At 34.6% G+C, this 27756-nt stretch overlaps 2 protein-coding genes across 2 annotated transcripts; one reads left to right on the top strand and one right to left on the bottom strand.

Annotated features, from left to right (window-relative positions):
• Positions 1-1060: 1060 nt before the first annotated feature.
• On the top strand, positions 1061-4182 carry LOC126665713 (trihelix transcription factor DF1-like). Its single transcript, XM_050358589.2, has 2 exons — positions 1061-1478; positions 2076-4182. The coding sequence occupies exons 1-2, from the start codon at positions 1180-1182 to the stop codon at positions 3700-3702; spliced, it is 1926 nt and encodes a 641-aa protein (XP_050214546.1). The 5' UTR covers positions 1061-1179; the 3' UTR covers positions 3703-4182.
• A 20099-nt stretch (positions 4183-24281) lies between these two features.
• Positions 24282-27338, bottom strand: LOC126665712 (trihelix transcription factor DF1-like). Its single transcript, XM_050358588.2, has 2 exons — positions 26796-27338; positions 24282-26309 (listed from the first exon to the last, which is right to left on the bottom strand). Exons 1-2 carry the CDS (start codon positions 27146-27148, stop codon positions 24653-24655), a joined length of 2010 nt encoding a protein of 669 aa, XP_050214545.1. The 5' UTR covers positions 27149-27338; the 3' UTR covers positions 24282-24652.
• Between the last annotated feature and the right edge of the window lie 418 nt (positions 27339-27756).

The raw sequence follows: 27756 nt of genomic DNA, 5'->3' as shown, positions 1-27756 counted from the left end.
GGTCTTGAAATTTGACAATGAGGATTTCACACTGGGGCAATTTAGTAATAGATGAAAATTGTAAAAAAAAAAATGAAGCCAATAGCCACTGAAATCCAAAACGCACCAAAAAGCAAAGGTGACCAACAAATGGGCCAACCCTTTTATTATCCCCATCGTCGCTATCTGCACCTGTTGCTTTTTCTTGCTTAAGCTGTTACATTATTATTGAAAAAAAAAGGATTTCCATTTTTTTTATAGATTTCCAATATATATATATATATATATATATATATGAATTATTTCTATTAATAATTACATATTTAATAAAATAATTTTACATTTGACTCGAAAAATCTCTTATTGAAATTTGTTTTTGTATCTACTTATTTTTGAATAATATTTAGTATTAAATATTTAAGGGAAGTTTGCAAAATAAACAATAAATATAGACTAATTTATAAATTTAACATAAATTTTAATTTTGACAAACTCGATCCGAACTATTAGTTTTTTTATATATAATTTAGAACGTTGAACAATTTTTAATTAAAAAGTATTGACTTAAACATCATAAAAGTGACATGCTGATATATATTTCTTCATCCACTTCAGTATTTTTATATAAAAAATATCCATCGTTCCGTAGTATACAAAAAAATTGGTACTTCATATTTAAAATTATGGAAAGATAAAAATCGCGTTAAAAACGTAAAATACGCAAAAGTGAATTATTTTATTATTTTATTTTTTAATTCAAATGTAGATAAATTACTATATACTATAAGTTTAATCTAAATAATTAATTCATGATAAGGTTTTGGTGTTCTATATCTAAGTAGAGAGATAAGCATAAAAAAGAACCTTATGTGACCCTTTCTAGCACTCCTTTTAATCAACAATAAACAAAATATATAACTAAAGATTCCATAGCTTAATTTCTTTTTATAAAAAGATTGAGAAAAACCCTTTTGTTTCTTTTCTATTTTAATTTTTTTTTTTTTTGCTTTTGATATTGACAGGCAGATCCCACCAAATAATTATTTTTTAAAAGACAAAATAAAAATTTACCTTCATATTTATGCTCTTCTTAAAAACCCTTAATAGAATTCACCTTTCTTTGCTAAATTTTATTTTTTCTTTACATTTTAATTTTCTTGGTAATATTGCTCGGCTATAGCTTACATAGAAGAAGGCAGTATGCAAGGTGGCTCTAGTGTGCTGCCAGATTCCGCCGTAGAACTTGCCACCACCGCGACTAGGGTTGTTTTCAATGAAGGTAGTGGAGATATTGAAGTTGGCGGCCACGGTGGTGGCGGTGGTGGTTCAAATTCAGGTGAAGATAGAATGGTCATCGTCGATGAAGCTGACCGGATGAGCTGCGGCGCTAACCGGTGGCCGAGACAAGAAACTTTGGCCTTATTGAAGATAAGGTCCGATATGGATGCAGTATTTCGTGACTCCAGTCTTAAAGGTCCATTATGGGAAGAGGTTTCCAGGTGATTAAATTTTAAATTTAATCTTTTTTCTTACTTTAATTTTCAATTTCTGCAAATTTTTTATTGAGCTGCATAGAGATCTGTGAATAATTCATCAACTTTCACTGAATTTTTGGGTTTTTTTTTTCTTTATTTCTTGGATCTTACAAAAGCTTATACTAACATTTTTTTAACAGTTTTCTTGATTTTATTTGGCATCTTTCAGGACTTAAATTAATGAAGAAATGATTTCATTACATTTTGAATTTAGCTAATTTCTTTCTTCTTTCTTCAATTCTGTAGCTTTCTAATGAAAAATTCTTTAAAACCCATTAATCATTAGAACAATTTATTGTCTTCTTTCTTCTTTGGATTTTTCATTTTAAATTGTTTTATTTTCCATTTTAGTCTTATAGTAATTCCTAGTAAAGAAGTAAAATGAGCCTAATAAATGCATATGCATACTACTACTGACATGTAAATTGTTGGTATGCTAATTTCATGTCATCTTTAGAAGTTTGATCACAGTCTTGTTTTGTATTATTCCTATAATTTCTTGTTGATTTTATGTCTCATTATGCATTAATTTTTAGATCTTGAAATTAATATTGTCATCAGGAAACTAGCCGAGCTTGGTTATCATCGAAATGCCAAGAAATGTAAAGAGAAATTTGAGAATGTGTATAAGTACCACAAGCGAACCAAGGATGGCCGAACGGGAAAATCCGAAGGCAAAACGTATCGATTTTTCGATCAGTTAGAAGCATTCGAAAGCACAACTCAATCACAATCACCAGCCCCACCACCGCGGCCACAGCCACCGCCAGCGGTACCATCAAAGCCACAGTCAGTGACAATGCCACCTCATCAAATTGTTAGTACCACTACCACCACATTGCCATGGTCTAATAATCCTCCTAATGTCACTACTCATGCCAGTACTGTTCCATCAGCAACAACAAATAGCCATCATGTGAATATTGTCATCACCCCAAATTCGGATCCTACCATTAGTCCCATGCCATTGTCATCATCACAGCCGTTAAATCCTTCTCATAATCAGAATATTATATTTCCAACTACTTTTCAGAACCTGACTTCGCATCTTTTTTCGAGCTCCACGTCGTCTTCAACGGCGTCGGACGAAGAATTGCATGGGAGTCGGAAGAGAAAGCGGAGATGGAAAGATTTCTTCGAGAGACTAACGAAAGATGTTATCAAGAAACAAGAAGATTTGCAAAAGAAATTCTTGGAAACTGTAGAGAAACGCGAGAATGAAAGAATAGCTCGTGAAGATGCTTGGCGGGTTCAAGAAATTTCAAGAATCAATAAAGAACATGAAATCTTGATCCAAGAACGAACAACTGCGGCGGCTAAAGACGCCGCCGTTATTGCATTCTTGCAGAAGATTTCCGGGCAGCAAAATGCAGTTTTAACGCTTGATATTCCACAACCACCACCACCGCCAGTTCCAGTTCCAGTTCAAGCCCCACCGCCAATAATCACTCCATCACCACCTCAACCACAACCACAACCGCCGGTTCAGGTGGCGCAGCCGAGGAATCCGCCCACACCAGCACCGTCACTACCGATAACGAGGTTGGATATTCCGAAAAAGGATAACGGAATGGATAATATTGATAATGCATTAGCACCAAGCCCGTCAAGATGGCCAAAAGTTGAAGTTGAAGCTCTAATTAAGATAAGAACGAATCTTGACACAAAGTATCAAGAAAATGGACCAAAAGGGCCGTTATGGGAGGAGATCTCAGCAGCAATGCGAAGAATTGGATACAATCGGAGCTCGAAAAGATGTAAAGAAAAATGGGAGAATATAAACAAGTATTTCAAGAAAGTTAAAGAAAGTAATAAGCAGAGGTCTGGGGATTCAAAAACATGCCCATATTTCCACCAACTCGATGCTATATACAAGGAGAAAGGTAAGAACTATAACGAAAATAGTAATTCAGTCACTCCTGTTCATGTTAGTTCAGCGACAACGATGACAACGGAGCCTTTAATGGTACGTCCAGAACAGCAATGGCCGCCCCTACAAGGAAGCCTACAGCATGCTGAAGTCATTAATGGAAGGCAGATTATGAATCAAAACATTCAATTAGACGATGAAGACGACGACGACGAGGACGATGAAGGCGATACTGAGGAAGAAGATGAAGGTGGTGGATGTTTTCAAGTCGTAGCAAGTAAACCACCACCAACTTCACTCGGCATTAATGGTGACTGACTGAGTCATCTGATCGAGTTAGCAATTCAAGAATCCAAAACATGAATATGTTTTTACCGCGCAAGACATGCAAAAAGGAAGACGAAGCTTTTCTTAAAATATGTTTTACTGGCGGATCATCGATCGATTGAGGACAAAACGAGTGGATGAAGATGTGCACGATGGAAAATACAGGTTTTTTCTGTCTAACTCGGTATGAATGACAGTTGTTTCTTCTTTAATTTATGCCCATACACACATGGGTTCCATTCTATAGTGGGGTTGATGAGCATTTGTTTTTTATTTTTTTGTGAAGAAAGAAATATTTGTTAATTAATTTTGTTACACACTGCATAAACAAATAGAATAAATTATTGTTTGTAATTTAGTTTGTGTCCATTAGGGGATATTTCACACAAGAAAAATAAACAAATTAGTGCTGTATCTTTCTTTGTGTTTATTGGGTGTAAATGAGAGAATTGGGTTTAGTGTTCGTCTTTACCTCAATTTTTCTTTTCTTTAAGCCATTTTTTCACTTTAAGCAAATAATTACATGATAAATAGCATAATTCTGTGTTTAGTGTATATTTTTTTTCAATAAAAAAAGTGTTTATAGAGTTAAATTCTTTTGCGGTCACTAAACTATAATTTTTTTAACTAATAGTTGTTGTCATTTTATTTATTATTTTTTAATAGCTGAACTTTGATTAAGTGGTGCAGACACAATTAGATAAGCAATTTTTTTACCTGAATTGTTAAGATAACTTTCAGTTGATGCAAATAGTAATCAAATTGCAAAAAATTGAAAGGATAGTATTTAAGGATAGTATGAAAGTCGAAGTTACTATGGAAACTTTTATCCAAACAGGAATCATGATGGATCACTTTCATGTGAATGACATCCGCAATTTAATTTGTAAAATTCTTATGAGAATGATCCATGAAAATCTGATCTACACAAAATAATTTTGCAATAGTTATATAATTATAATCATCAATATAGTTTAAATTATTTTGAGAGACAAAGAAGAACTCTACTCATGTTCAAATCAGGCTGAATTACATCAACAAAAAACGAGGTGGGAATATTCTATTCCTTGCACACAGACTTAACATAGATCGCTTTAGCCCAATAATGAGCGGCCAAATTCTCTGAGCGTTTTACATAAGCAAATGTCAAAGGATATACAATCTATTGAGCTTTACAAATTAAAACTATCAAACACAATATCTAAAAAATACGATAAATCTCTAATTAGGTTCTTAAAAGCTAAAATCAACTCTTGGCAATGAATTTCCATACGAACATTAGAGAAACCATTCAATTTCATCTAACGTAAAACATCTTTTAATCCAACCGTCTCAGCAACTCTTGAATCCAAACTCCCCATAAGACCGACATGCTTGGCTGCAATATAGAGACATGTATTGCTCGCGAATCAAAGCTTCCATAGTTACTGTCTCGAGGAATTACTACATAAATGTTACAGGTAAAACCTCTACGACCCTGTTTAACATATATAAGAGGCTCGTGTTGAGTTATGGCTCATATTGTTCCTATTTGGATTAGGATATATTGTTCCTATTTAGATTAGGATACTTAATCCTTTGTTTAGCATTGTTTTCCTTTTAGGATTTATAGTCTAGTTCCTTATTGGATTAGGACTTAAATTGTGTCTTAAGGGTTCACTATAAATAGAGGTGATGACCCTATTGTAAACTCACAACAAACATATAGAATAAATTCTCTCTCTGCCGTGGAGTAGATCGCATTGATCGAACCACGTAAAAAATCTTGTGTGATTCTTTTCTCTTCTCTTATTTATTTTCTGCTGCGCTAACAAGTGGTATCTGTCACGACCCGATTTCCATCCTCGAAACTCGAGCCGCGACCGGCGCTAGGGAATGGGAGTGGTAGCTCCGAAACCCGTAGCAAGCCTAAAACCATTACAAACTTTTTGCGATAAAAACAAACAAGCGTTTTCAGAAAAGCTTTTTAACGATAAGATATTAAACATCTATGTACATTTTCTGAAAACCATCAATAGAAACTAGGGTCTTACAATGCGATGCCACATCAAGCATTGCCCTGTTTCGCACATCAAAAACAAACGGTTTAAAGCGCAGTAACACCATTCAAGTTTACAAACATCAGAGTATAAATATACATTAGACCGTTTGACAAAACTATAAACATATCTAGGACTAGTCTACTGCAGCACTACTGATACATACTTCTTCTATACATACTTCTAAGCAGACTTCTGGAGCAAGAATAGAAGCCTGTCACGTCAAAAGACTATTTACCTGAAAAATGGTTATAACAACGGGGTCAGTCGAAACTGAGTGAGTTCATAAGTTTACAGTTGAGTATTCTATAAAACAAAACAATGCAATAAATCATTCATTCATATGCATCCAAATATAACTTCCGATTGAAACCCTAATCCTTGATTCATCGAATTATCAAAACCAAATTCTTTCTTTCAAACAAAACGATATATCTTAATCTTGCTGGTAGGTTGCGGGATAGTTCAACCAGATCAACCAATACCATTTGGTACAGTCCCGGGATAGTTCAACCAAGGTGACTGTCCATCTCAAAGTCCAACGATCGATCGATATGAATTTCATATTCAAACAAACAAAACATTTTCAAACACAACCGAAGGAGTATATAGCTTGAACTTAACTAGTGATCACGTAGTTCCTATTGCCGCCCAATAGGAAAGCATGTTTCATCGGATCTATACTGGTTTCAAGATAATGATGCATGTATTTCATACAAAGCATTTTCGATAACAAATCGTGTTATGCAATTCGTATAAATTATTTTACGTTTAAAAGCAATGCATTTTCAATACATCAAAAGTAAACACATATAAACTCACTGCTTGCTTTTTCCCCAAAAACTTTATTACACGACCTCCGTCAAGCTCCTTGTCCAGTAGCCGGTTGCCTTGTCGGACCTAAGAAACAGACAATCATGACTCGAGTGAGACTCTAACCCGATAGACATTCTAGACTCGAGATATAAACACACACGTAACTCGTTTACTAATCGATAGTTAACCGATAAACTAATCAATTCCGATAATTCTACGCGTAGGCGAGCAAATACCCAAAATATATCGATCGGCCAAACACTGTGCGAGCGCACGTCTCACTGTGCGTTCGCACAGTGGACTGTGCGTTCGCACACATGACTGTGCGTTCGCACAGTCCTTCAAGACTGTGCGTTCGCACAGCACTGTGCGATCGCACAGTATGCTGTGCGTTCGCACAGTTGGACTGTGCGGCGCACAGTAGCGGGTTTTCACCCTGGCTCAACTTTTCAACGAACTTTCCGATATCCGACGTGCTTTCTATATAAAAACGATCCTAACTCATCCAAAACGCTTAATCTAACATCTAAACATCCAAAAACGATCCTATAATCGATAAAACGATAAAATCGTTTCGTGGCCTAAAACTTTGAATCGATATAACTCAAAATATAATCAACGAAACGGTAAAACGTCAAGCTTACCGCGATTACCCGTCGAAATACGATCGTTTGGAGTTATAGAACGTCGGAAACGGACGAGAAACGGAATCGAGCGTCGGAACCGTATAGAACGATCGAGAGAATGAAAGAAGGAAAAAGAAGATGAAATGAAGGATCTGTATCCTTCCTTCTGAAGGTTATCTTATATATAACCTGGTTAAAATACACTTTGGTCCTTGAAACTTTTCAAAAGTTTCAATTTAGTCCAAAACTTATTCAATTAATCTTTCTATTAAATCATATACGTATTATTCATATCCAATAAATAATACTATCTCAAAATATAATATTTCCGTTAAAATCCTCAAATTCCTATTTTCGAGGCTTAATCGGCTAATTTGCACTTTAGCCCCTAAACTTTTCAAAATTTACGATTTAGCCCCAAAATGCCTCCACGTCCAAATTTTCAATATTAAATTCCTTAAATCCCACTAATCCGCTTTATAAACATTATTCTAAATTCCCGATAAAATTAAATTAAATTCTTCTTAACTTAACTTATCGGAAATTACGACACATGGCACGACTTATTTATCTTAAAATAATTGGGGTATTACATTCACCCCACCTTATAATAAATTCGTCCTCGAATTTAAAACTTTAGCTCACGTACCTATCAAAAGAAACTAACACGTCCATAAGAATTATAAAAGATACCTTGAACATTATCGCCAAACTCTTGCGCCTCTGGCGGATTCAAAGCAAAAACTCTGGCCTGACCCCCACCAGCCTGTGAAGTCTGACCAGCACCACGACCTCCACCATTCCTTCCTCCACGATTTCCATAACCACGGCCTCTCTGACCAGTAAAAGTACTTCCTGTCTGACCATATCCAGATGTTGCCTGATATGCAGTCCTCTGTTGGTTATAGGAAGGTTGCACCACAGTGGTCATTGAGCCTTGAGGTATCTGCCTCGGACAATGTCTAGCAAAGTGACCATACTGACCACAATTAAAGCACGCTCCTGAGACAAGATGGCACACTCCGTAATGCCTCTTGTTACAGGTCTGACAAATAGGAGGTTCAACTCCTGCATCACTTGTTGTCCTTGCACTATATCCTTCTCCAAACGTATTAGCTTGTGAATCATATCTAGCTCTTTTACGTTCTCGATTACGCTGAGGTCTAGGGAAGTTTCCATCATGAGGCTGTACTGGAGCACTCTGCACCACATACACATTCTCATTTCCAGTCGGTACTCGATCAGAGGGATCTGGAAGTCTCCCGTATCTAATCAGGGTAGACTCAATTTGTTGAGCACTATCAATCAGCTGAACCAAATCCCTAGTCACACTCGGCATCAAGCTCACGAACTCGGGTCCTAAGCCCTTTACGAACCTCGTATTCACTCTAACCGGATCCACATTTAGGTCTGGTGCAAAACGGCTCAATCTTGTAAAATCCGTAACATACTCCTGCACCGACCTATCTCCCTTTTCCAAATTCAGCAATCGATCCCGATGCAGCTCAGTGACTGAGTACGGTAGATAGGACTCTCTAAAGCGATTAACAAACTCAGCCCATGTCATCTGATCCATAGTCGGTTGAATAACACGTTGAAACCAATCCTTTGCTGGTCCTTTCAACGACATTTCTATCATCATAATAGAATGCCTTTCATTAGCTTGGAGACGTCTAGCATTACGCTCCACTTCGTCCAGAAAATCCAACGCATCTCCAGTACCGTTGAATGCAGTTGGCTTAAGACGCATGTAAGCCAAAGTAATATCTCTATCCACATTCCCGATTAGATGTTGCTGTTGTTGCAGCAATTGCTCCCGTTGCATAGTCTGGTTCTCCACGTGAGTTGTTGCCATAGTCGCAATTCCAGTTAAAAACTGTTCCATATTAAATCCTCCAAAATTCACTGGTTGAGGCATTCCTGGTGCCTGCACTGGTTCTTGCACATTGGCAGCTTGTCCTCTGCCTCCTCCAGCTGCTCCAGCCGGTTCCTGCTGTCCACCCTGGACAGAAGACTCATCTTGAGCCTCTCCAGCTATTGCTCGTGCCATAGCGCTACGCGATCTAGTTTGTCTCTGGCCAGCCATCCTGACCAAAGCAAACAACGCCCCGATCAACAATCATACGATAAACATATTCTTACTTCTAAGCGCAAAACTAATCATATATGCAAACGGATGCACTAGTATACTATCGATCACACACGTATAACAGACTCACATCCTATAGATAAGAGTTGAAAGCGCGAAAACAAACGAAGACAATTCAATGACATAATTCGAATCCTATAGCTGCAGTAGTTCCTATCTTAACCTAAAGGCATTGTCAATCCTAGGATCACATAACACACAAAACATAAGGCAATGGCCTAGGAAACTAAACCATTGCTCTGATACCAACATTGTCACGACCCGATTTCCATCCTCGAAACTCGAGCCGCGACCGGCGCTAGGGAATGGGAGTGGTAGCTCCGAAACCCGTAGCAAGCCTAAAACCATTACAAACTTTTTGCGATAAAAACAAACAAGCGTTTTCAGAAAAGCTTTTTAACGATAAGATATTAAACATCTATGTACATTTTCTGAAAACCATCAATAGAAACTAGGGTCTTACAATGCGATGCCACATCAAGCATTGCCCTGTTTCGCACATCAAAAACAAACGGTTTAAAGCGCAGTAACACCATTCAAGTTTACAAACATCAGAGTATAAATATACATTAGACCGTTTGACAAAACTATAAACATATCTAGGACTAGTCTACTGCAGCACTACTGATACATACTTCTTCTATACATACTTCTAAGCAGACTTCTGGAGCAAGAATAGAAGCCTGTCACGTCAAAAGACTATTTACCTGAAAAATGGTTATAACAACGGGGTCAGTCGAAACTGAGTGAGTTCATAAGTTTACAGTTGAGTATTCTATAAAACAAAACAATGCAATAAATCATTCATTCATATGCATCCAAATATAACTTCCGATTGAAACCCTAATCCTTGATTCATCGAATTATCAAAACCAAATTCTTTCTTTCAAACAAAACGATATATCTTAATCTTGCTGGTAGGTTGCGGGATAGTTCAACCAGATCAACCAATACCATTTGGTACAGTCCCGGGATAGTTCAACCAAGGTGACTGTCCATCTCAAAGTCCAACGATCGATCGATATGAATTTCATATTCAAACAAACAAAACATTTTCAAACACAACCGAAGGAGTATATAGCTTGAACTTAACTAGTGATCACGTAGTTCCTATTGCCGCCCAATAGGAAAGCATGTTTCATCGGATCTATACTGGTTTCAAGATAATGATGCATGTATTTCATACAAAGCATTTTCGATAACAAATCGTGTTATGCAATTCGTATAAATTATTTTACGTTTAAAAGCAATGCATTTTCAATACATCAAAAGTAAACACATATAAACTCACTGCTTGCTTTTTCCCCAAAAACTTTATTACACGACCTCCGTCAAGCTCCTTGTCCAGTAGCCGGTTGCCTTGTCGGACCTAAGAAACAGACAATCATGACTCGAGTGAGACTCTAACCCGATAGACATTCTAGACTCGAGATATAAACACACACGTAACTCGTTTACTAATCGATAGTTAACCGATAAACTAATCAATTCCGATAATTCTACGCGTAGGCGAGCAAATACCCAAAATATATCGATCGGCCAAACACTGTGCGAGCGCACGTCTCACTGTGCGTTCGCACAGTGGACTGTGCGTTCGCACACATGACTGTGCGTTCGCACAGTCCTTCAAGACTGTGCGTTCGCACAGCACTGTGCGATCGCACAGCACTGTGCGATCGCACAGTATGCTGTGCGTTCGCACAGTTGGACTGTGCGGCGCACAGTAGCGGGTTTTCACCCTGGCTCAACTTTTCGACGAACTTTCCGATATCCGACGTGCTTTCTATATAAAAACGATCCTAACTCATCCAAAACGCTTAATCTAACATCTAAACATCCAAAAACGATCCTATAATCGATAAAACGATAAAATCGTTTCGTGGCCTAAAACTTTGAATCGATATAACTCAAAATATAATCAACGAAACGGTAAAACGTCAAGCTTACCGCGATTACCCGTCGAAATACGATCGTTTGGAGTTATAGAACGTCGGAAACGGACGAGAAACGGAATCGAGCGTCGGAACCGTATAGAACGATCGAGAGAATGAAAGAAGGAAAAAGAAGATGAAATGAAGGATCTGTATCCTTCCTTCTGAAGGTTATCTTATATATAACCTGGTTAAAATACACTTTGGTCCTTGAAACTTTTCAAAAGTTTCAATTTAGTCCAAAACTTATTCAATTAATCTTTCTATTAAATCATATACGTATTATTCATATCCAATAAATAATACTATCTCAAAATATAATATTTCCGTTAAAATCCTCAAATTCCTATTTTCGAGGCTTAATCGGCTAATTTACACTTTAGCCCCTAAACTTTTCAAAATTTACGATTTAGCCCCAAAATGCCTCCACGTCCAAATTTTCAATATTAAATTCCTTAAATCCCACTAATCCGCTTTATAAACATTATTCTAAATTCCCGATAAAATTAAATTAAATTCTTCTTAACTTAACTTATCGGAAATTACGACACATGGCACGACTTATTTATCTTAAAATAATTGGGGTATTACAGTATCGGAGCTTAGATTTCAAATCTGAGATTCTAGGTATTTTGTTGATTGAAGATGTCGCTTCATAAATTTGATATTGAGAAATTCAATGGTTCGAATGACTTTACTTTGTGGAAAGTCAAGATGAAGGCTGTTTTGGTTCAACAAGGATGCGTAGCGGCGTTAGGAGGAGAAAGCAATTTACCGGAAGGTTTGTCTGTGGGAGAGAAGGCAGATATTATGTCAAAGGCACATAGTACGATTCTATTGAGTCTTTCTGATGAGGTGTTGAGAGAGGTTATCGGTGAAGGAACTGCTGATGCTTTATGGGGAGCGTTGGAGAGCAAGTTTCAGAAGAAATCTCTTACAAACCGGTTGTATCAGAAACAACGTTTGTATACATTGAGGATGACGGAAAATACTCAGGTAAGAGATCATGTTAATAACTTCAATCGAATTGTTATAGATTTACAAGGTGTTGGTGTTTCGATTGAAGAAGAGGATCAAGCCCTCATTCTTTTATGTTCTTTGCCCAGTTCATATGAAAACTTTGTTGATACAATGTTATATGGTAGAGATTCGATTTCTGTTAGTGATGTAAAGGATGCTTTGCAATCCAAAGAACTAAAGAAAAAGGTCTCTAACTCTAATGAGGAGGAATCGGTTTCTGGTCTTGTGGTGAGTCGGGGCAGGAGTCATGAGAGAGATGGTGGGAAAGGAAACAGGTCGCGTTCCAAATCGAAGTCTAATGGACGACGATGCTATCACTGCAAGGAGAAGGGGCACTTTAGAAGAGATTGTCCGAAGCTGAAAAAGGGTGGCGAAAACAAGGAATCAAGCGGTAATGCTAATGCAGCTGTGGTACAGGAAAGTTCTGATGAGGAAGAAAGCGGTGATGTTTTGACTGTGAGTACATCAAGTTCTGATAGTACCTGGGTCCTAGATACTGGTGCATCTTATCATATGTCTTCTAGAAAGGAATTGTTTAATTCTTTCAAGGAGTGGAATGGCACTGTAAAGGTGGTGAATGATAAGGAGCTTGCTGTCAAGGGTAGTGGTTCTGTTCAGATCAAGATGTATGATGGTATGGTTAGAACATTTAATGCTTGGTATATTCCTGAATTGCGGAAGAACTTGATTTCTGTGGGTACACTTGACAAGCAAGGGTACAACCACTCAGGTGGAGATGGACAGATCAAAATTTCTAAAGGTGCATTGACTGTGATGAAGGGTGTGCTACAACACGGCATTTATATTCTCACAGGAAGTGCAGTAGTGGGAACTGTGGCGGTTGCTCGGTCCTTGGAGGTACATGATGGTAAAATCGAGTTGTGGCATCAGAGGTTAGGTCATATGAGTGAGAGGGGGCTATCCATATTGAGTAAACAAGGGTTGTTAGAAGGAGCGGAAACGGGGAAGCTGAAGTTCTGTGAAACTTGTATTCTTGGCAAGCAACGCAGGGTGAAATTCACTTCTGGAAGGCACACTTCGAAAGGCATCCTGGATTATATTCACTCGGATTTATGGGGTCCTGCTCGGGTTGAATCCCACAGGGGACTCAAATATTTTGTGACCTTTATTGATGACTACTCGAGAAAGGTGTGGTTGTATTTTCTGAAATCGAAGGATGAAGTGTTTGGGCGGTTCAAGGAGTGGAAGACCATGGTTGAAAAACATACTGGAAAACAGGTCAAGACACTCAGGACGGACAACGGGTTAGAGTTTTGCAATGCACCATTCGATGACTTCTGTAGAAAGGAATGTATAGTGAGGCATCACACTGTACGGTACACGCCACAGCAGAATGGGGTTGCAGAGAGGATGAACCAAACACTACTATAGCGTGCTCGGTGCATGCGGTTAAACGCGGGTCTTCCAAAGCGTTTCTGGGCTGAAGCAGTTAACACTGCTTGTTATCTGGTGAATAGATCGCCATCTACTGCAATTGATTTGAAGACACCTCAAGAGGTATGGTATGGTAAACCCTCTGATTATTCTGGCTTGCGTGTTTTCGGTTGTGTTGCCTATGCTCATGTTAATGATGGTAAACTTGAGGCGAGGGCAATGAAATGCATATTTCTAGGGTATGCGACTGGAGTTAAAGGGTACAGACTGTGGTGCACAGAGATGGATAGAACTCCAAAACTGATTATTAGTAGAGACGTAACCTTTGATGAATCTACTATGTTTGGCCAGAAAGAGGAACTTGGTGATCTTGCAGGAAAAACTGATCTGGGTGCTAGCCAGAAGGTGGAGTTTGTAGCTCCAAATAGGATTACTACTGATCCTATAAACGAGCCTAATGAAGAAGTGGTAGAAGAGAGTATAGCAACAAGGAGAGGAAGAAGGCAAATCAGAACACCAATGAGATATGTGGATTGTGTTGATACAGTTGATACTAATCCTATGGCTTATGCTTTGGCAATAAGTGAGATCATTGATTCCGATGAGCCGCAGTCGTATAAAGAGGCAGTGCAGAGTAGAGAAGCATCTGACTTGGTCAATGTACGCAGCGCATGAGGCCCTTAAGGGGCATGGATGGCAGAGAGAGAGTTGGTCTTGGTTAACTTTGACTTTGGAGTAATTTTAAGTCAAGGTGGAGAGTTTATTCTGTGATGCAATTTGGTGGCCTTTGTGATTTGCTGAAGAAGGTTTCAAGATTAATCTTGTTGGATGTATTCGCCAAGGTGGAGATTGTTGAGTTATGGCTCATATTGTTCCTATTTGGATTAGGATATATTGTTCCTATTTAGATTAGGATACTTAATCCTTTGTTTAGCATTGTTTTCCTTTTAGGATTTATAGTCTAGTTCCTTATTGGATTAGGACTTAAATTGTGTCTTAAGGGTTCACTATAAATAGAGGTGATGACCCTATTGTAAACTCACAACAAACATATAGAATAAATTCTCTCTCTGCCGTGGAGTAGATCGCATTGATCGAACCACGTAAAAAATCTTGTGTGATTCTTTTCTCTTCTCTTATTTATTTTCTGCTGCGCTAACAGCTCGGTTGTAAGACAAACTTGGACTGAATTTCAAATGTCTAGCAGATAACCATCAGGACAAAAACAAGCTCGCCTCTCAGACCACAGTACTGAGGAAACTTTCTTATTCCATAAAACGTCATTTTTTATGCTTCCACAAACACCAGAGAAGAACACATAAACATGCAAATCTATCCGAAGGCATTACCAAACAACATATGATTGAACTAAACAGGAAGGAGTTATATGAACCTGGATAATGAAGATTGAAGAACATACTAAGACAATCTTGGGCAATAGAATAATCTCGAAAAACATGCTCTTCAGATTCTCCTTCCGAATTGCAGACTGGACAGTAGTTCGTAGCAGTTTGAGAAGATTCAAAGTGATTAAAAAGATTCTTCTTTATCGATGGTGATCGGTCATGGTATCTATATTGTTTCTTCTTTTTCGGTCAATTCTAAGAAATTAAAATCCCAAAAAATCTGTCGATAAATGCCGAACCCCATTATACAGATGATAGAACAGGGCTAAGACAGTAATCTCGACTAGGAGTGGTGAGCTAACTCACGAGTTACTCGAGATTGACTCAAAAAATACTCAAATCGACTTGATTCATATCTAGTCGAGTTCGAACTCCAGAATACTTGACTCGATGAGCTCGCGACCCTAATCTAGTTTCGGTTAACTTACCTTTATACCCTTTATGTTTATATATATTTATAATAATACATTTATGTTTATATAGATTGCCTCATGTTATTATCGGTAGCAACAGTTCTTAAATAGTGTCCCCAACTTTCTTTTAGAGCTGTTTGGGACACTATCCTTTCGGAATTTGGTTTGCTTTGGATTATGGCTCTCTCAATTTTGATGATTTCTTTAGTTCAGTGGATGACTTTGCTACTAGTACTCTTCTAATCCAAAGTTGTGGTATTCCATCTTTCAATGTATCATCATAATGAAATCACTAAAGCTCCCGACAATAATGACTTAATTTATAGTACTTAATATCATATGGGGTAGTATTTTTTTAAACAAATTTAAACTAGTCCTTTAATTTTAAAAAATTTAAATAAGTCTTAAGTGAAAATTTAGTTAGATATATAATTATTTAATTTTTTGAATATTATTAAAAAATAAAAACCGACTCCGCCGCCGTCCTCCTCCGACCTGCCGCTGCCCTCGAACATGCGATGAATTAGATCCGGTCAAACCAAATTTTGTCTTCCTCGACGGAAGATGACCCGGAGCTCGTCTTTCATGGTGGAATTCGTGTTCCATGGAAGACGAACAGCGAAAGGTTTGAGACGATGGCGGGTACGGAAAAGGTAGCGGCGGATTCAGAGACGTTTTCGATTTAAAAATATTATTGATAATTGATTTATATTTAATAAATAATTTATTATTTGTTGTTGTTGTGAGAAAAAGGCTTCTTTAGTAATGTTTATAATATTAATGTCCATTTAGAATATATATACAAAATATGACAAATTTATTTTGAATATTATTCAAGTAAAAAAATATCAATTTGATTTTTCAAGGTAGAATTGAAAGTCGAAAATATGGTATAAAATAAAATTGACAATTTTTAATATTAAAATGCTGTTAAAAAAAATTAAAGGTCAGTGGTTCCCCGAAACTTTTGGCCAAAAATGAACTTAAAGTAAAATACATGCAACTGGATTGCTAACATGCCAATATCACATGAAGGTCCATTCCATATGTATGGACCTACCAATTAAAAGGAATCTATATTTATTCAATTAGGTTTTGTATTGAATTATTAATGTATCCCATTCTATTTGTGTTGACTTTTTACATAAAGCTCCTTCACATTCGTTGTTTTTCTTCATCAAATCATCTCACCATTGATCTAAAAATTGAGTACACTCATGGACTGAACTATATAATATATAGACTTCCAATAATATTCCATTTCTAAAAAAATATAGTTAAAAGTTAATTTTATTTTTTAATTTTTAGTTTCATTTTAGCTATTTTTCAAATTAGAATGGATAAATATTAAAATATATGTCTTTTATATTATTTCATATTGTTTCAATTTATTTTTTACCATCAAAAATTTCAAATATTAAGAGTATATTTAAAACTTTTTCACTCAAATTTAAATAAAATTGCTAAAATAGAAACTGGAAATTAAGAAATAGACAAAAGTTGATAATTTTTAAGTTTGAAAACAAAAAAAGTCAAGTATATGAAGTATTTTTCAATGATTATGTCTAAAATATACAATGGTTGTCTATTTTATAAATTAATATTTTAAAATAAAATCATTAATTTTTTATAGTATATTTTAGCTCATTTTAAAATTATTATTTTCCCATCTTCAATTATTATTTTATCTATTTTAAAAAATTATATAAAATATATATTACATATATTTTTATTCACTTTATATGAAATTTTTACATTTATATGTTCTTAAACATTGAAATCATTCAATTTTAAGAGAAGAGTCGTTCTTGCTCATCAATTTATATTGCGGAATTAAAAAAGAATCAGTTTGGGTAATTAAGGCCAAAGTAGATCCAAAACCTTTAAAAACGGCGTCGAATTGATATAAATTTATTCGCAGAAAAATGTTTTCATGTTCGAATCTTTAAATTTGTAGATGGGTACTGTACGGCTCAATGCTTTAACCGGTTTCGTCCGAAAAAATGAACAAGGTTTGATTAAGCTAAACCAAAACATTAATCTGGAGATTAAAGAACCCATGCGAGATTAATATTTAAATTACTTCTACTCCTAAATTAACCAACCGCGGGGGTTACAAATCGCGCGCAGGATTTTGAAGTTTGTTTTTTGATTGATTTGAGTTGTAGGGAATACAAACCTAAAACTAGCTATTTATAGTGGCAAACCCTAAAATAGAAAACCTAGTCTAATGAGATACAATCTCTTATTTAGATAAATACTAAACTAAATAATTAAGATAATTACTAAAAATAAGATAATAACTAAATAAGATAAATACTAAATTAAGATAAGAATAAAAAGATAATTGATGGTTTTGGACTCAAAAATCCGATTTAGCTTATATGAGCTCTTTTTGGGCAGTGTAAATAATGCGCTCTTTTTGAGCCGGTGTAAAAAATCAAAACGAGATAATAAGTAAATTTAAATTCATTTTGAATATGTTTAATTTTAATAATTAAAATTAAATGTAACTAATTTTGTTTCATCATTTTATGAATCAAAATGATAATTTTTCCTTTATTTTGTGTTTATAAATATTAGAATTTGAATGGCGCTAAGTAAATTTTCAAGTTTAAACTTATATTGCCCAATTTTTGGGATTATAGATTTTTGCATTCCCGTTTTAGGGGCGAGAGGTCCACACAACAACTGAGTGGTCATGGTCTATATAAATATGGATGTTCTGTATACGAATAGTTAACAGTGTTAAGCTCTTGTACCTATCGAACATAGACATAAGAGTCACAAGATGCAACTCTATCTTTATCCTCTGTGATTTCACATCTTTTATTGATCATAGGTAAAGTTACAATTTTATTTTTTATATATATTTTTATTAGAGATATGGTTAACCGAGATTAGCGGGAGTTAGAAGGATTAGTTGCTGATATTACCTTTAAAGTTGTGTTCTCTAAAACAGCCGAAACAACTACTACCTCCGTTCTTTTTTAGTTGTCCATTTAACCAATTTTATTTGTCTACAAATAGTTGTCCATTTAGTGATTTCATGTGATATTAGCTACTTATCTTTCAAGTTTACCCATCCCTAATAAATGACCCTATATTTTAATTTAAAAGGCATTTATTAATTAATAGGGTTATATTAGTATTTCTCTTTATAAATTAAGACAAAAGAAGCACTATCTTGATATATGCAATATTGGCTAAATGGACAACTAAAAAAAACGGAGGTAGTAGCTGTTAAGGCCCATACTAAACCTGTGACCTTGAGATGTGGTAGGAGCAACTTAGCCATTAGGCAAAACCCTCACGTACTAAGGTTACAATTGTACCCACCAATGGATAAAAAAAGTATTTTTTTGCTAAAATAGTTGTTTTGTTGCCAGAAGTATACAAGATAATACTATTACATCTACAACATTTGATGTATACAAGTATTTATAAATATTTACAAAAAATATATAAATTTTACGCCATTCACGCTTTTCATGCACGCCGTTTACGTTGAATGAATCGCCTACAAATCTCGCCATTGACGAAATGATGGCGCAGTTGTAGGATTCTCTGCAAACTTCAAGTCTAAATATGCTCTTCCCATAAATCTTCATAATATTTGTCTACATGAGACATAGAATCCAAAATCTTTAATTTTGAACCTCACTCCTCACCAATTGAGATAGAAGATCATTGGTTGCTAAATTAGTTTAACTCAAATAGTTCGACTAGTTTAACTCAGCAATGCTCAAATTATCACTTTATTTCTATTTAATAACTAAAGTTTAATTTTAAAATAGTTTAACTCAAATAGTTGTTAGTTTAACTCATTAATTTGGCCATATTAAGATAGATTTACAATTTTTGAAGGTTTGAAAAGATTTTCTAAAAATAAAAAAAATGCACTACTCTTAAAAATATATCAAATAAGTGAATTTTAGCCATGTTCCGGTATTAGATGTATGAAAAAGACAATAAATAGGTCTCCTATTTACCTAAGTTTACGTATCATTTAAGATAATAAATGATAATAGTCATGAACGAAGCCCTGAACTATTTTAAAAGGGATAAAAATTATCATTATATATTAAAAGTGAGTCTAGTATGTGTAATTTTATTATATGACTTTGCCCCTGATAGCGGTATGTATAATAATAGTCTTATTTATTTGAAATTAAAATGATAACAAACAAATTTTAAATTTTCTTTTACCTTGTTATCAGTTCGTTGATCGACGAATAGTTACAAATACTCGTTTTATATGATTTAAAAAAAATTAAAGCATCAACTTTAAAATATTAAAATTCAGATACTAAAATGTTAAATTTATAAAAGTTGACACCAATGTTGTAATTGTTTTCTTTGTTTTTGAGGTGAATTAAGGATGTCATTTTCATCAACCTAATTTGCATGCAAATGATTTGAAATTCGTTAGGAAATAAATGTGTTGAACTGCGAGTCCAGTACAACATTAACTCACTGACAAAGTAGTCAACCCTTTTCCTTCTCAGCTTTCACAATCCTTCACTACATCAACTCCAAGTGGACTGGACCTCATCATATTCTACTATGCCATTTTTACCGTTAACTGAAAACAGCTTAAACCTTTAACATTGATTTTTTTTATATATAAAAATATTACTATTTTAGAATAAAATATGCATCACTTATTTTTATAACCAATATTAGTATTAATATTAAAATAAATAATAATAATAAAATATTCGATTACATTTCAATATAGAATAATTAATAAAAATAAAAATAAACATAAACATAAACATAAAATCAATGAGCATAATCGAAGATGAGTCTCCGAATTAGGGTTTGATAAGAATAAATCAATTGAAAAGTTGCTTTTGGTGGAAATATTTTCCTGCTATTATAATTGTGTAGATCCAAGACTTGTGAATGTGGATTCAACATCAGCTCTCAGCTCATACTATTATGATAAATATTCCAAAAAAAATATTGAATCAGTAACTTATTTTATCTTCCATTTTATGTAAATTCCTTTTGTAAAGTTATATTGAAATCATTTAAAAATACGTTTTTTATAAAATTACCATTTGCCTTATTTTCTTGGGATCGCTGCGTTTTCTTGTAGCAGAAGCAGTAATAATAATGATAGCAGCAACAATGACAACAATATCAGTGCCAGTAACAACAGTGGCGAAAATAATAATAGTTGCATGAACAATAATAACAGCAACATCAACAATATCCTTCGACAAAAATAACAAAATATTTGTAGTAGCGGCAACATAATTCTCTTTATAATTCTCTTTTATTATGAAATTCCCAACCAAAAATCTAAATGCATAATAAAAAGAATTATGATGAAACTCTAGCGCCAGTCTCGGTTCAAAATTGTGGATCGTGTTTTTTGGATTTAATTCAAAAAATTAAGGACGCTTCAGATAATTCAAAGTTTAGGCTTATAAGTTTGATTAATGAAGTCTTTAAATTCATTTCAAAAGTTTTACTAATAGACTATCTCCGGTTTTTCCACTCACTTATATTTTGCTATATCTTGGTTAATACTAGGGCAAATCCGAAACTCATGTGGTTTCTTGATTATCATTTTGCTCAAAATTTCTTGGGAATTTTCTTAAATTCTTATAATTTCCAATCTAATGCATCATTTAATGATTCCAAAGCAAATATATTGAGTTTAACTATGTGTGTTGCTTTAGAACTTGTGGAAACACCACAATAATGAATAATGTGTTGTGGAACAAGCTTATCTGATATAGTGATCTTTAGTGTTCAACCTTGTTCAGGAACGTTGGAAAAACCTAAACCATGTATCCTCACTTGCAACATTGACACAAATAAAGGAAATTGTTGTGCGTATCAGTTTTTGATTCATGACCAGAATGACTCTCACTTGGCTGCAAAACATGCTACTCAATGGAATCTCGAATAGCAGAGGCCATAGGCTTTCGCGAGGCGCTAAGTTGGCTGAAGATTAGGCGAGTTACACATGTTCGGGTGGAGACACGCTATCAAGAATTGTTTTTTCCCTCTCAAAAGAATCCATTAGATCAAGATTAAAGTACAATTTAGAAAGTTATATGACAAGATTTGACTATATGATCTTTCAGACTCTAGTATATCAAAGACATAAAAAAACAATAAAGAAAACAAGCAAAACAAACAAAAAATTAATCGAAAATGAAAAGGCTCAAACCGTGGATCTCGCTAAGTTTGTCATCTTGGACGTAAACGATGAACAAAGTCCCGTTGCGTGCGAGGGTCTTGATTTTAAAACACTTCCGATTAAACCTTGAAACTTATAAATCGTTGAAATTAAGTATTTTCGACTATTTTTGTCCATGGAATTTTTTAAAGTTAGATAGACATCCCTTTAAAATCTCAAATTTACATGAAATTGACTCTAAATTCCAAATAAACACTAGAAATTATTGAGAGATCTAATAAAATAAAACATAAAACCATAAAATTCTTTTTAAGAAAACAATAAACTCCAAATCGGAGAGCTACAAAGCGAAGAGATTTTATTGAATAAAGATTAAAACTATATTATTTAATATTTAAGGGCATTTCTGGCAGTAACCAGATAATCACTGGTTCTTACTCTAAAAAATCTTCGTAAGGATCCTTTTTTTTAAGGAAAAAGTCATTTTCAGATCCTTAAACTATACCACTTTTGATTATCTGATTCTTAAACTAAATTTTATTTTTTTTTGACCCTTCAATTTAACGAAAACACATTTTCAAGTTCTTGAATGATAAAAACGACATTGTTATATTATGTTTGAAAATACAAATTTTTATCCTAAATAGCGTCGTTTTTGTCATTCAAGTATTTAAAAATGTGTTTTTGCTAAGTTAAATGATAAAAAGAGACAAACATAAGTTTTAAGGAGAAAATAATCAAAAGTGGTGTTATTTAGGGACTTGAAAATGGTTTTTTTTTTAATGTCATTACAAATCGTAAGACTTGTTGAGTACAATATTTTATATCATTTTATTTTATAAAATGCTTAGCGAATTTGGTTGTCCAATATTTTTCAAGGGCAGTTAATTTTATGTGTGTGTTGCGAATTTCTTGTGACGCATAAGACATGTTATGATTTTCACGTAGGTGCAATATTGTAGATGTGGTTATGGGCCGAAACGGCCCATCAACCAGCCCGGCCATATTCAAAACTGAAACAAAACTAGTCTGTTTGTTCCAACTTCCTTAATCAAAACTGCCAGTTTCGGTTCAAAATCAGCAGTTCCGGTTCCAATTCTTTTTAAAAAACTAAATTTTAAATACGTACAATAAAGATAATTAATTAATAATTTATACTATCATATTTTTATTATTTTTATTATATATATATATATATATATATATATATATATATATATATATATATATATATATATATATATATATATATATATATATATATATATATATCATAGACCATATACATATATATAATTATTAAAATTTATTTTTATATATTAGCTAGGTATATATTTGTCATTTTTTTCTAATTACTTAAATCTAATGCATTAACAATATTAATCATATCTATAATTATTTGAATAATTTTTAATTTGTTTATTTTGTTGTATATTAATCAATTTGTTTTATTGTTTGATTAGCTCTAAATTATGGATAATATCAATCACACACATCTATATTTAGTTTGGCGACATTAATTTTATATATTAATCAAATATTTATCTGTCATATTTTATTGCTCGATTAATTTTTTGAACCGACTTGCACCATGAACCAGAACCAATTGCAACCGCTCAAAGGACAGCTCAGGACTGGTTTTATGTTCATTTAAACCGTAAACCGGCAATTTTTAACCAAAACTGCAGGAATATATTTTGTTTCTATAAAATTATAATTTAAAATATAAATATACTGTATGAAAAAAAAAATTCACATACCGTAAAAAAATGTTAGCTGTTAATATTCAATAAATACATAAATTTTTTAGGGAAATGAAATGAAGATGTGAGAAGATAGATTCCTTTGTTTAGTGGACCCTGTTGAAGGTCCATCTCTGCATGTGATGTTGGCTTATAGTGGGCAAAGGTCCCTCTGTTAAAGGGCAAGCCTCTCTTGCTCCGTCCATTTTCACCTTCCACATCTTCTATCAACTCCTTTCCCATTAATTAATTTTGCAATTAAAAAATAAAAACAACTACTTAAAAATATATCAGTCTAAATAAAGAAAAAAGCAAATTACGTTGAGGTTCCTAAGATATACCATAATTAATAATTTATTACCTCTTGTTTCAAAAATTTATTTAATGATCCCTCAGTTTAATTTAATTCCGTTGACTGAGAAACTTTTCCGTTAATTTGAGGGACTAAATCGTTTAACGGAACTAAAACTGAAATACTAAGTCGTTAAAGTGAGGTAACAAATCATTTAATAAAATTAAAAAAGTGAGGGACTAAACCGTTCACGAAATTAAAGGTGGGATACCATTGAAAATAAATATCAAAATTAATGGAGGGACCTAATAGTTAACGGCATTGAAACTGAGTGACCATTAAGTAGATTTATAAAATAAAAGATATCAAACTGTTAATTATGATATATTTTAAGGACCTTAAAGTAATTTGTTCTAAAAAAACTAAGTATTATCCACTGTCAAAAAAAAGGATCATAACAAAATTACTTAATAGAGTAATTTTAAATTAGATAATATAAATTTTTCTTGAATCTCATAACTTATTTATTGATTTTGAAAGTAAGGAAATAGAAAAAAAAATAACTAAAAAGAAGAAGAAAATACTAATCAAAACATCTCACTAGAGTGAAATATTGACAACCATGAAAAATAAAAAAATTAAAGAAAAATTACAACACTAGTATTATTTGTTATTTATTCTTTGGAACCTGAACTTCTATTTGTCTCTCATTTTCCTCACATTATTTATTTAGCAAAAAAATAAATAAATTATAGAAATTAATTAAACATATAATCCACATAACTGACTATATGCTACAACCCCAACCCAGTTTTCACTCACCAGTGTATATTTGTGTTTACTTCCTTCTTACAAATTTCCGATTCCTCCGCCACAATTCACGGCTGCCGGAATCTGAGTCTGACCCACTTCCCATTCCGATATGAACATCCTTAAATTCTGTTCCTTTTTTTTAGCCAGCTGAGCTCATTGACGTTGGTCTGTTGTTGCTATTAGCTACAATTTCATACCCACTGGCTTCATCTTCCTCGTCTTCATCCATATCTTTGTCATCGTCATCGTTTAGATTATCATCACTTTCTAAATCTTCCATTACTGAGTCATGCTGCTGCTGTTGTTGAGAATTTGGAAGAGGTGGCCATTGCTGTTCGGGCCGTACCATTAAAGGAACTGAATTAATCTGATGAGGCTGATGATGATGATCATGAGGCTTCATCGTTTGAATATTTGATGGCGATGAATCGAAATTCTTGTGCTTCTCTCTGTATAATGCGTCGAGTTGGTGAAAATATGGACATGTTTTTGAATCTTGAGGCCGTTTTTTGTTGCTCTCTTTCACTTTTTTGAAATATTTGTTTATGTTTTCCCATTTCTCCTTACATCTCTTTGAATTCCGATTGTATCCCAGTTTTTTCATTCCGGCTGAAATTTCTTCCCATAATGGCCCTTTTGGTCCATTTTCTTGATACTTCGAGTCAAGAGTGCCTCTAAGATTAATCAACGCGTGCACTTCCACTTTAGGCCATCTCGATGAACTCGCCGCCGTCAAACTCCGATCCCCATTATCTGATTTCATCTCCAGATTAATTGCAGCAGCTGGTTGCTGCTGCTGCGTTGTTGGTGCCGGTGGTGCTGGTTGTGCGGGTTGTGCTGCTACTGCTGCCACAGGCAGTGCTTGTGGTACTGGCGCCGGCATTGGCTGTGGCTGTGGCTGTGTCGGTGGCGGAGGCAGTGGAGGATGTACTGGCTGTTGCTGTGGCGGTGGTGATGGATTAGTCTGCGGTTGTTGCAGGCCGGGATTTTGCTGTTCGGATAGTTTTTGCAGAAATGCCATTACGGCGGAATCTTTAGCGGCGGCTATGGATCGTTCTTGGGCTAAAATCTCTCGTTCTCTATTAATTCTGGCCATTTCTTGAATTCTCCAAGATTCTTCTCTAACCATTCTATCATGTTCTCGCTTCTCTATAGCTTCCAAGAATTGCTTCTGCATATCTTCTTGTTTATGGATCACTTCAGTCATCAACTTCTCAAAAAAATCCTTCCATTTTCTTTTCCTACTCCGCCGCCCCTGATGAATTTCGACGTCTGAAGACGTCGACGATGATGTAGAATTCGACAGAAGATCCGCCGAAAAACTAGGAAAATTCGAAGATTGCATCATATTAACCGCTTGAGCCGTCTGATTTAAATTTGTACTAGGGTTTGGTATGGGTACTGTTATTGCTTGCTGTAAGGGCAAGACAGTGGGACTTGCTGATGAAGGAAATGAAGAAATCGATGAAACAGTAGTAGTAATAACCGGATGAGCAACCATTGGCGGCATTGCTATAGTTGTCGTCCCCGGCGGAGGCTGAGAAGGTTTGAGCGGGAGAATCTGCGGCTGCGGCGGTTGTGGGTGTTGGGGTGGATGTGTTTGTGTTTGTTGTAATAATGGTTGTTGTGATAATGTATGAGATTCAAACGCTTCTAATTGATCAAAAAAACGATACGTTTTGCCTTCTTGTTTACCAGTTCGGCCTTCTTTAGTTCTTTTGTGGTACTTGAACACGTTTTCGAACTTCTCTTTACATTTCTTGGCGCTTCGATTATAACCAAGCTCTGCTAGCTTCCTAAAAAAACAAACATTTTTCAACCCAACTCATAATCAAACAAACATATAATCCACACATAAAATTATAAACATGCAAAATTAAGACAGTAAACAAGAAAAATTAATTAGAGCTGTCATTTTATAGCTAGGATCTAATAATTCAATAACTTAAATAAGTGAAGACAAGAATGAGCTGAAATGATGAAACAAGAAAGGCAGATGAAAAAAATGTCCGAATTGTAATTTACTTTATGAGTAGAGAGTGAATAAAAAATAATGAAACCCAGAAAGATAAAAAAGAAGTTTGAGTTATTTAAAGCAAAAGGGTAGTGAGGAAATCTGCTTTTGAAATCAAAATCATAGAAAAAGTGTAATCTGTCTGTGCAGAGAAGAGAAGAATAACATGAATTTCTGTGAAAACTGATACAACCCAAAAATGGTAAAATCAGAAAACAAAAATTACTGAATGATTTGTGCAGATCTCTCCATTAAATTTAAAACATACCTGGATACTTCATCCCATAAAGGACCCTTAACACTTGAATCACGAAAAGCTACGTCCATATCTGACCTTATTTTTAACAGTGCTAGTGTTTCTTGTCTCGGCCACCGGTTCCCACCGAAGCTCCGGTCACCATCGTCTCCACCGCCGCCTCTTTTATCATCTTCAGTACCTGAATTATGGCCACCTTCCCTTAATATACCAAATTCTTGCACTGCGGTACCACCACAGCCACTTCCGGTTAGCTGGTGAGGAGGAGCTGCAGAGTCAGCACCACCCCCACCTCCGCCTCCTCCTCCGCCGCCAGTTGAGGCTGTGGTTGTGGTTGCTAGAACACTACTGGAGTCTCCTAGCATTGGAGTAGTACTCTTTTAACTTTCTCTCTCTGTTTGCTGAATTACAGTTTGTTGAAAATTATAAAAACAAAAAAATTAAGAGAAAAATTTGGAAAAAGAAAAAAAGAAAACATCAAATCAAAAATGGGGGAAGAAGGGAGGTGAAATGGGTTTTATGAAGAGGGAGGTGTGTTAATTTTAATTATTAATGTAATGTAATGGTAGAATTTATTAATTTATTTGGGTGGGATCTGCTTGTCAATCTCAAGAAGTTGATTCTTTTATATTTATACTATTTTTATTTTTCATTCATTATTTTTCTATGCTATTTTTACTTATTTTAGCTGTGGAATCTTTTGGGTTTTGGGTTTTTTATTTTTCTTTTGATTGTGTTTTGGTAGGGTTGGCTAGTTAAAAAGTAAAGGCAGAGGTGTCACTTCCTTCCTTCGCTGTAATAATAAAGGTGGCACTGGCACAGAAAGATATACTTACATGTATTTTTATATTATTATTCATTTTATATATCTTTATTCGGTTTAAAAGATGACATATCTCGTTTTTATTTGTTCCGTATCAAAAACTTATAGTATCATATTTTTAATTATGTAATTACTTTTTACTTAACATAT

This window comes from Mercurialis annua, linkage group LG1-X (genome assembly GCF_937616625.2).
Source record: "Mercurialis annua linkage group LG1-X, ddMerAnnu1.2, whole genome shotgun sequence".
Lineage (NCBI taxonomy): Eukaryota > Viridiplantae > Streptophyta > Magnoliopsida > Malpighiales > Euphorbiaceae > Mercurialis > Mercurialis annua.
This window is presented reverse-complemented; position numbering and strand designations above follow the sequence as displayed.